At 38.6% G+C, this 11,198-nt stretch overlaps 1 protein-coding gene across 5 annotated transcripts; it reads right to left on the bottom strand.

Moving 5' to 3' along the window:
• Positions 1-150: 150 nt before the first annotated feature.
• wu:fi75a02 (uncharacterized) lies at positions 151-11,056 on the bottom strand. Of its 5 annotated transcripts, none has more exons than XM_035527567.2 (10): positions 10,991-11,056; positions 10,735-10,784; positions 9,414-9,745; positions 8,882-9,214; positions 4,421-6,119; positions 4,142-4,231; positions 3,434-3,647; positions 3,057-3,190; positions 2,894-2,965; positions 151-2,407 (listed from the first exon to the last, which is right to left on the bottom strand). In XM_035527567.2, the coding sequence occupies exons 3-10, from the start codon at positions 9,676-9,678 to the stop codon at positions 2,137-2,139; spliced, it is 3,078 nt and encodes a 1,025-aa protein (XP_035383460.1). In that variant the 5' UTR covers positions 9,679-9,745; positions 10,735-10,784; positions 10,991-11,056; the 3' UTR covers positions 151-2,136. The 5 variants fall into 5 exon arrangements, 3 of the variants coding, with proteins under 3 accessions (XP_035383460.1, XP_035383459.1, XP_026881166.2); XM_035527566.2 differs by having other exon boundaries at positions 10,739-10,784; positions 10,991-11,009; XM_027025365.3 differs by having other exon boundaries at positions 4,142-4,198; positions 10,735-11,050.
• Positions 11,057-11,198: the final 142 nt, after the last annotated feature.

Below are 11,198 nucleotides of genomic sequence, written 5' to 3' on the forward strand. Positions count from 1 at the left end.
ATAGATCTGCGCAGAATCTGTACTTTGACCATCTAACACCGCGAAAATAATTTCATTAAGTCTGTGATGATAGTATTATAGGACTGTTATTGGTTCCATAGACTGCAGTTACAATCTATCGTCCCGTACGGTACGTAGGAAACATGAAAATCATGTCAACATTATTTTATTCATAAAATATACATTACATTGAAATCACAACAATCAACTGTACTTGAGGCATATAGTCTTGTCATTCCAGAATAAAAAAAAAATAGTCAGGAACAATATAACAAAGAGCAGATATATTGGACAATAAAAAGTCAAAACACACTGGGGGGCATGCATCTCACTCTCTGTATCTTACATTATTTTTGGCATAAAGGGAATGTTTACAGGAAGTCTCAGATTCTTTGGGATATTCACAAATGCACTGGAGCTACATGGAATTTATTCAAAGCTAGGCTTCATAAATGCTAAATCAGATGCAAGTTCTTGTTTACAAAAAATAAATTCAGGTATATCATAACAAGGGAAAATCACTTTTGTCCAGCAGTAAATATGATCTCACTATAAATACATGCTGCACACTGCACTGGTAAAACTAAAATTATGTCACATGAACTGACATTAAGGCTTCATACACTAGGCTTCAGTGTTCCAGACTAGTGATCGAGTAGCTATCACAGCTAAACTGAAGGGGGGGGGGGGGGGGGGTATAATGTCCACATAATGTGTTTCAATGTCAACAGTATTTGCACTAAGCAGAAAAACTATACACAACATTTCAAGTCACTGTGTAAAAATAACCATCACAGGGTGTAGCAGCTTAATTTCACTATGACAATATTAACACACACAATATGCAAAGATGCAAACAAAAACATATACAGCTGGAAGTACCATTATAATGTTGATACTTGAATGTAAAAAAAAAAAGAAGACAAGTACCAGCAAAATGGTCAATGACAATTATCCAATAAATTATAAGGAAAGTTGAGCTTGAACATGTACTTGTAGGTATATCTATGTCCAACAGTAGACTATAGTAGAATAGTATTGAGGAGGCAGCGTTTTCCAATACCGAGTGGAAAAGTAGATTAAAAGGGGGAGAAAGAAAAAAAAAATCTAAAAGCAAGAACTATAAAGCAAAACAGTCAAAACACCAAATAAACAATGCTTGGCAAATGTAGATTAAAAATAAAGTTCTAGTAGGCTACTCACAGTAAACAGTATTCTTTGGAACAGCTTCTCAGTGTTTGTCATGGAGTAAACTGACATGGCAGTAGTCAGTAAGGACAGAGTAGTAATGTCCACTCAATTAATGATTAGGAAAACCTCAACCTTAGAGCAGCAATGAAATCCCAAGAGCAACACAGGATGTCAAATGCCTTTAAGCATATTCCCTTCAAGTTATACACTCATGTGAACTGCTTTATCACATCTTATTATATGCTGTTTTACTGAAGGGTGTGTTAACTGTTTGAAGTGGACAGGGTGAAATGGTAGGCATGTGGGAAAGCTTGCTTTGAGTGCTTAGGTGCAATGGATGACTACAATGTGCTTTTAACTGCAGACACAGCTCTATTACTATGGCTGGTATCTGTGCATGGTTCCCCATTCCAGGATGAAACAGGGAGATCACTTTCCACAATAACTGAACTTATGAAATGAAATATACTATATATATATTTTCTTAACTGGAAATTAATTATTGTATTATCCTAATGAAAAACATCAGAAGCTCAGTGGCTTTTACCTTGTTTTCATTCAGTTAATTAAGTCTGACATTAATCCAAAATACAAATTTTATTTTATTTTTTATGGTCATGGAGCAGAAAGAAATTCTAACATTAGCTGAACATAAGATGTAAATTTAGGTTTATGTTCTGTTATAGCATAGCTGGAACGTATAACTGATACAAAAGCACATTATTTCAAGGTGATCCTACATGGAACTGTTTCCTCTTCTCTGATAAAGCTTAATTTACTAACTAACTTTCTCAGAAGGGATACCCATATATGCAGCAACAACGCACTACTCACTTAAAAGAAGACCAAAACAGAGGAGTGAAAAACAAAGTGAATGTAACAATGTATGAGTGGCTTTCCCCTCCAAGCTAATTGTATTGATATCAGTATATAGAAAGACTGTGCTTAGTCTTCCAGTCCTTGGTGGGAGAAGTAATCCTCCAGTTCGCTGAGTTTCTCAGTTAGCATGACATCCAGGTCTAGATCATTATTTTTACCGCGATGAGCCCGGCTCCGAGGTCTCTTGATGCGTAGAGAACCTACATTGGCCTTGGCTTTACGTTTTCGTGGCAATGTAAAATCTGGGAAGTCTAAAACACGTTTTCTTTTTTGATGACCAATGCACACCAGTGCACCATTCTTCTCCTTAGGCTCCTCAAAGATAGTCTCCAGACTTCTGTAAGGAGGTAAACAGAAAAACTCGAAGCATGAACCACACAAGAAAATCAGATTTTTAAAAATGCGTTAAACCAGATATTTTTAAAAAGTGAAATTACATTAACTTTTTCCCTTTCAAAATGCACTCACCAACCATCTTATTAGAAACACATTAAATTGGTACACCTTGTAGGAGAGTATAGCTTATTTGTCATGCACAGCTTGTGCTAGCCAGCCACTAGCCCACTGATAGCCAGCATCTGACCATTAAAAACTAGATATTTTGAGGGGCACACTATTCAAGCCAGTAGAGTCCCTGACAATGACATTAAAACTTATAAAATTTCAGACTTGACTTTGCAAAGCAGTTATTTCTATTAAATGCTTAACAAAGCAGCCAGTGAGAATAGGTAAAAATTATTCTCACTGTTAAAATGGTTGGTGAGCATTTTCAAAGTGAAGCAGAGAAATACCACATGCAGGAAAGCACAGATCAAGTTCAAACCTGTTAGGAACTGGAGATTTGTAATTCTTGTTGGTGTAAATCTCCTCTAGACTGAACTCCTTCTTTTTTAATCTATGGAATGATCAAAAATGTTGCCACAGTTATATTAACACAAAGTAATCTGTTAAACAGAGCAAGGTATAAAGTGCTTGCAGTCACTCACCTCTTTGGTTTAGGGAGCCCCATTGGGGTAAGGTTATTGTCTGGCTTCGGAACAGTCTTGCGAATGCGAATCTGTGAAACCTTTTTAGATTGTTGGCCTGGTTGTGCAGATGAATCATCACCAAAAAGACCCACCTAAAGTAAAAACATGACAGAGGTGTGCAATTGGAAAAATAACACACTGTCAGTTTTATAATTGTAAGAATGATAATTTAAACAATAATTAATGAATGTATGAACTTAAAGACAAAGTAATATGGGAACAATTTTAGACTGTTTAGTCACATGAAAGGTCATTTTATGAGTCACAAAATCTCATGCTTTAATCTGATATTTTGCTGCCCAACTGTGCAATACATGTGAAAGAAGTGGAGAAACCTTTTTGCTCTCTTGGGATGAACTCCGGATGGGTAGACAGTGGTAATTAACATTTCCATCAACCATGGCAAAGTTGAGCACAGGATCAGCAGGGGACCCATGCACCCGCACAGCCTTTGCACTGGAGCCAAGATGTGCAAGATGATCAGAGTTTCTCTCTGGGCTGAGATGAGCCTTTGTGAGCTGATGTGTAGAAAGACATGGTGGTGACTTCCTGTACCAGTAAAAAAAAAAAAAAAAAAAAAAAAAAAAAAAAAAAGATTAAAAAGGTGAGCTGCAATATAATCAAAGAGCATAATGTGAGACTTTCTATCTAATGTAGAGGTACCCAAATGTATGTTATTTCTTATAATGTAACAACATGCCAAACAAGTCGCTCATCTGCCTTGGACTTTCAAAATGTTTTTTATTACAACATAGAACCATATTGCGTTTAACACCTCAGTTGCACATAAAAATGCAATTAAGTAATTATGTGACTTACATTAGACAGCTGGTTACTTCACCAGTCAATTAGGTGTGTCAAAGCAAAGGGGTGAACAAGTATACAGCCATTGTTGTATTTCAGGGTTACAGTCACTAAAGGAGCTTTTTTTTTTTTTTTTTTTTTTTGAAATCATGACTGACAAAATTCTGGTAATGGTAAAATCTGTATTGCAGATAGTCCTATTTGCATCAGACTATTATACAGTTATGAGGTTTACTCACCATGCTGAAAGACTTTTCCTGATAGGGGAAGCCTCTTGATTGGATTGTCGAGTATAGCTATCAATGCAACAGAGACAAGGACCAGAACACCTAAAATTTTTATTTCACAGGTCAAGCTACATATAGGCACTATTGTACAATGATTCAAAGAAATAAAACTGCTCAATATGTTAGTCTTTCTTTATAATTACAATTAGGTTAAGCATTTAGATTTGTTTCATAAGATACCTAGCCTATATGGCAGCAAAGAAAGATGAAACCAAAAGCAAATTTACTCACCAGTGATCATTATTAAGATCTAGTGGCCCAGTGTAGTCAGCCAGGGGCCCTAGAGGGTGACATTCTCCCTGGGCTACAATCTGTCTCATGACTGTATTGACAGCAGGCGATGATAATGTAAAGGGACAGCTGTGGTGTTTATCGTGGAACCAGAGTCTGAAGGAGGCAGGAGAGGACATGGCCAACACTGTACTGAGGGCTGCCCTAGAGAAGCTCCCTTTGCTCAGCATCGACATTGGAAAATGATTAGCAGTTTGAAAAATCTTTTTGAGACTTCGACGGTGTGCAGGGCCTTTATCAAATAACTGAAGCAAAGGTGATGGATGGGAGGTCTGGGGAAGAACTCCAGTCAGCTGTGAAAGAAATGGGTGAAGAGGGTCTCCAAGTATCACGAGGGGCTGCCAGGGGTTAAGAGTGTTCGTTTCTTGTTCTTGCACTTCAACAACTTTCAGTGAAGACCAGCTACAGGAAGAATAGTCCTTACCATGGTAGTGTTTGAGCCTGGAACAAAACCTTCTGTGTTGAGTCTGGGATAAAACAATGTCTTTAGAAGGCCTATCGGGAACCAGTCTGCAGGCAATTGCAGAAAGTTGATTCAGAAGGTCACTTGTTGTGCAGTTAAATAGCATTTTTGGTTGTGGCTTTGACAAACCATTTTTGATAGCCGGCAGTGTATTTTCAGTTAATGGAAAATGTCTCACTGACATTTGGCAAATTTTATAAATGTCTACAAGTGGTACCACTGTGGTCACTAATGTACAATGAGAATATGGTTCAAGAATGGGTAATTTACCATGCACAGGCAATCTTAACCTTACACCATTGCTTGTGAAGTACTGGGAACCTTTACTTTTAGATTCTTCTGTGCCATCAGCATTTTCACTGTAACTGTATCCTTCAATTAAGGTGCTATCCAGGATGAACGGTTTCTTCTTAAACAAAGAACAACAGTACTGAAAAATGTCTGCAGAAAGTGGCTGCTCATTTCGTTCTACTATTGTTTTATCCTCTTCTATGGTCTCTTGTTGTACATTGGGCAGAGACATGATCAAGTTAACAAGGCATGCTTTGGGTTTCTCAGTAGTGTGTTGTGCCTTTAATTGCATAGCCATGGAGTTTGCAGTCTGGCCTATGCAATGGGGGCTACTTTCATCCAAGTCAGTTTTGGAAGGTGTCAAGAGGCCCAGTTTTGCAGCTAACTTATGTTTTGTTGTTTCTAAAAATGAACTGAAAGTGCCTAAATCCCCTGAAAATCTGAGAACTTTAGCAGGAAATGATGGCAACTCAGGCTGTGCCGATAGGCACACACACCGACAAGATGCACTGTACTGTTCAAAACAGGGACACAGTAGTCCTGGCTCTGGGGGCAGCAGCTGTGAAAAACATGGTGCCTCCAGAAAATCTATTTTGGTTGATTTATTCTGCTCAGACTTTCCCAGAAAATTCAGTGCAACCCATTTCTTCTTAGCTTCCAGATCCAGATCTTCAACATTTAAAGACGGTGTGCGGTTTCCCTGCAAACACTCATTCTGTCCTGAAGATGTTTCTTCTTGTCCACATAAGCTCAGGGTGCTCGAGTCTGGGGTGTTATGATCAGAATCTGGATTGTATGAAGAAGAAACTAGCACTATATCCTCACTTCCACCAGGAGCAACAGTACAGGTAAGAGTGTCTTCCTTTTCCTCACCTGAGACCATTTCTGTAAGGATGGAAATACTGTCACTTAAGTAATGTCACTGTGATTGTTGTTTTAAAAACTATGCAATGAAATATTGGCAGTTGGCATACAGAATGCACAAATTTTTTTCAGATTTAAATCAGGAAGGATAATATCTTTGCCTGAATTCAGCATTTCAGTATGATGCAAAATTGCAACTAGCTAGTTTTTTTAAACTTTGCACATCAATTGTAGCATATTAGACAAACGGGGATTTTCCTTAATTTAAGCACTAAATTATTTTATCATCTATCCTTGTGATGCTACAATATGATACACACCCACACCCAGGAAAAATAAGAGACCACTCCAATCAGCCACTCCACATGTACAACAGCCATTCCATTCAAGTGTTTGTTGAATTCCTTCACAGACACACCTCATTCTACTTATGAGATGATCACCTTAACAAAATTCTATTCTAACGAGCAACAGTATAAAAACCACTGCTGCGGTTATCACTATTCTCTTGTTATAGAGCTAGATGGGAAAAGCAGAGCTAGGACTACCAAAAAAGTAAGGTGTAGTTAAAATACAGCTACAGACCAAGACAAAAGAGTTGAAAAGAAAGCTTCGTAATGAGGAAAAGATAGCTTCAATTGTAGCTTTACTGGCAGAGGGATACAGTGAGCATCAGTTTGCTTCTATCTCGAAAATTTCAAAAACGACGGCTCATAAGAACAAGGTCAAGCAGCAAACACATGGGACAACAACAGCTACAGACCGGCAGAGGTCGAAAATGACTCTCTACCGACCGTGATGATCGCCACCTCATTCGAATGTCAGTTAACAACCGTAAGATGACGTCAAGTGACCTACAAAAAGAATGGCATGCTGGGCTGAATTGCACAGAGAGGACGTTTCAAAAAAGGCTTCTGGAGGCAGGACTGAAGTCATGCAAAGCTAGAAAAAAAGCCCTTCATCATTGAGAAGCAAAGAAGAGCCAGACTGAAGTTTGCAAAAGACCATAAGGATTGGACCGTAGAGAAATGGAGTAAGGTCATCTTCTCTGATGAGTGCAATTTTCAGCTTCATCCAACACCTGGTCATTAGATGGAGACCTGGAGAGGCCTACAAGCCAGAGTGTCTCGCACCCACTGTGAAATTTGGTGTAGGATCGGTGATGATCTGGGGGTGTTTCAGCAAGCCTGGAATCAAGCAGATTTGTCTTTGTGAAGGACACATGAATCAAGCCACTTACAAAACTGTGCTGGAAGAAAACTTGCTTCCTTCTGCTCTGACAATGTTCCCCAACTCTGATGATTGTTTTTTTCAACAGGATAATGCTCCATGTCACACAGCCAGGTCAATGAAAGTGTGGATGAGGGCCCACCAGATCAAGACCCTATCATGGCCAGCCCAATCCCCAGACCTGAACCCCATTCAAAACCTTTGGGATGCGATCAAGAGGAAACTGGATGGTCACAAGCCATCAAACAAACCCGAGCTCCTGGAATGTCTGTGTCAGGAGTGGTGTAAAGTTATTCAGCAGTAATGTGAAAGACTGATGGAAAGCATGCCAAGACGCATGAAAGCTGTGATTAAAAATCAGGGTTATTCCACCAAATACTGATTTCTTGACTCATCCTAAGTTGAAATATTAGTACTGTGTTGTTTATAAATGAATATGTGCTTGTTTTCTTTGCATTATTTGTGGTCCAGAATTTCTGTAACCATTTTGTTATTTTGACCATTAGTCATTTTCATAAAAACATGCTCTAAAATACAATATTTTTGTCTGGAAAATGTTGCCAGTAGTTTATAGAATAAAACAAAACTGCTCAGTCTGGTCAAACACATACCCATCAATTGTAAAACTAGAGAAACTGATAATTTTGTAGCAGTCTCTTATTTTTACTATTAATATTATTTAATTACTCCAGAGCTGTATGTATATATATAAGATAGCTTTAATTTATCTTAAGGTTAGAAAGCAATAGACCTACACCCTCTCTCAGGTTTCTGGTCACCCTACCATCTCAAAAACTAAAAGCTCACTTAATATTGCTAGCTCTCACAAACAAGACAACTAGGCTATTTTTTTTATCAGCCCACCATCCACTGCACAGCAAGTGTCAACAATAAGATATATGAAATTCATAGAAATTTCCAAAGGAAGCATGGAATTTGAGTAGTGTTTGGTGTCTTACTGCTGAGAAAAATGCCTTGGTTACTAAAGGCCTATTATCTTGTAAACTAATCTGCTGCATAAGATGCCAAAATATTAGTCCACTTCACACGTTGCAATTTTTAGTTTTGCCAGGTTATTAAAAAAATGCTAAATATGAAGTCCCTCAGATCTCTTGTTTGTGTGTATTTCAGCAATGGACAGGTCATGGACAGTTATATAGTAATGAAGATAAACAACTATCCTTGAGAAAATAAGAATTATAATAATGTAGGTTTTCTCTCAAAGATCTGCAGTGTCTGAGAACTCAGTTTAAAAGTGACTCTTTTCATGTTGCATAGCTGGCTAATAGATATGCCTGTTGACTTGTTAATAGGAACTTGTTTTTCAAGTTCTGCAAAGCAAAAATCAATTTTTCTCCACACTGGACAATGTGGAACACTCGTCTTTACCACAATTAACGTAATGAATCATTCCATATTACAAGCCAGCATATTGACCTAAATTATCTCAGACAAAGCTAACATTAGGGTGGCTGCTCTAGGCAGAGCAGCAAACAAACAAACAAGAATGAATCAAAAACAAACAAAAACAACCATCCAACCATCTACCTTACCATAAGAGCATGTGGAGGGCACACTCTGTGTAGTGAGAATGCTTGAACAAACAATGCCAATCTCTCTTCCCAGGCAGCTGACTTTGCTATGAAGTAGGGCTAGACTGTTGCCATGCACACTGCTTCGGGCACAGAGCTCCTCCATCCTCTGCTCAAGTGCCTCAAGCCTCTGGCTAAGTGAGCCCAGAGTGCCTGCCAACAAGTGCTTTATCTCTGTTTGATGGGCCATGAGAAGCCGCTCCTGTGCACCTAGCTGCTCTCCTACTGGGCCTGCAGGAGGGACAGCTGGGAGACTAGGAGGTGGTTCCCACCCAGGGGCTCTAAGGGCGTTCACTGCCATAGAGATAAAGAGAGAGAAACAACAGAATTTCATCTAATAATTGCAGATGCACCTTGAGTCATGAATTGGATTAGTTTACAGGCAAGTATAAAACAATAAGAACAGACTGTTAGAGATTGATGCAGAATCTACATTTAGACAGGGCTAAAAAGCCACAGTGATAACATAAGAAAAATGAGTTGCGTATATTACCATCCTCTGAGCTAGCTTCGAAGTAAGAGTTTAATCCAGGACCCACATCCAAGGAACTTCCTTTAAGCTCTGAAGAAGTCGGTTTCAGCTCTCCATCCATGGACAGGCAAAGAGGACCCTTATCTTGAATGTGAGGTTCTTTAACAGAGTAGAGCATCTTCTCTTCCAATCCAACATCTCCCTTTATTGTTTTTCTGCATCTCATGGCCAATAGGTCAGTATAGATTGTGGCTTTTGAGCATGAACTGTTTTCAGAAGTAGGCATTTGTTGCGTCCGTCTTGTGTCAGCCAGAGGATTAGACAAGACACCACAAGAATTGTTGGAGCAGAAACTGTGAAGTTGAGAAATGTATGGAATGTAATATTTGTAACACTAGTGATAAAATCTTAAAACTACCTACAAGAAAACAACAGTGTAGTACTGAATAACTAAATGTATCTATACTGCATCTGCAAAACCAAAAATAGAAAACAAAGCTTCTCATAAAATCAACTCAAGTGGGGAGCTGTGATGACTTTTGCTTCTCTATACCCTATCTTATCAAACACCTGAATTTGTAGTTGTTTCCTACTACACTTTAGTCATTCTGTACAAACATAGGAGAAGAGAAAGCAGAGGCATTTAAATATAGCTTTACATCTTTAAGTTACGTCCATACGGTGACACAGCAGAAAGATTATCGTTCTTTTAGTCAAAAAGAAAGGTTGTATCCCATAAATTCACATGAAGGGTCATTTAGAAATAACGGTGAACGGGGAGATGAGCCGGCATTTTGAATCAGTCAAAGGCATTCGTTCAAATCACATTCGAGGTCTGCAGATTTTCACCCGTCCTTTACATCAGGCGAGCCAACCAAGTGGCCAACGAGTTAAAGAAATTGTTCAAATACATCACTAGAAATTACAAAATCCTGACACGGAGTTGGATTCAGATCCAGATTTAAGTACCTCTAGGATGGCTCAATTTTATACAGCGGGTCAGAGGAATTATATGATCGATATATTATCGTCGTTAAATCGATTCCGAAATAACATGAAAGTATAAATGCTTTTTCAACGACATATAGGTTAACATGCACCAAAAACAATGTGCACAATAACATGCACCAAAACAACTTACCATATCCAGTGCTAGTCTCCCTACTTCCCTATTACTCATGATTCTAAAAAGTACTTTAAACAATGTAGCTACATACAGCTGCATGTAGTTGTGCTTCTACGAGGTAGCGCAAACAAGATTAAAGAGTAAGATATGGCTGCCGTAGGAACCGTATAAAGGCCAGCGAAACTAAAATGAGTTTTGAAAAGGTTTTTACAATACCTGCCTTGGTTACGAACCAGTCAGCGTGTTTCGGTTCTTCGAAACGAAATCTACAAATAAAAGAGTTCCATCCCTGCGTTTCACTGGACATGAATTCTTCAAACTTGCAACAACCGTTTCCGGCGGTATCACAAAACGAGAGATTTTCATGTACGACAAATGGCTTTACAAAGACTAAAAATCACATAATACTACTTCTTTGAAACAATTACTATTCAAATTGTATAAAGTTAATTATTGTCCGTATATGACTTACATAAATTGTAATCTTCATCTAAGAATAAGCCACTACATAGACGAAAACAGTGACGACAAATGTGCGTCTACTTCCGTCCGGCGTACTGTTGGCGTAGTAGTTGTGTACCATTGGTTCGGTGCAGTAGTCGCAGCCTATTGGATGTTTAGTTTATGGTTCAGAAAACACTTTCCACGTTTGTCTCATGCGGAGAGTGGCTGAAATGCTG

Source organism: Electrophorus electricus, chromosome 8 (assembly GCF_041902795.1).
Source record: "Electrophorus electricus isolate QZ-2024a chromosome 8, ASM4190279v1, whole genome shotgun sequence".
NCBI lineage: Eukaryota > Metazoa > Chordata > Actinopteri > Gymnotiformes > Gymnotidae > Electrophorus > Electrophorus electricus.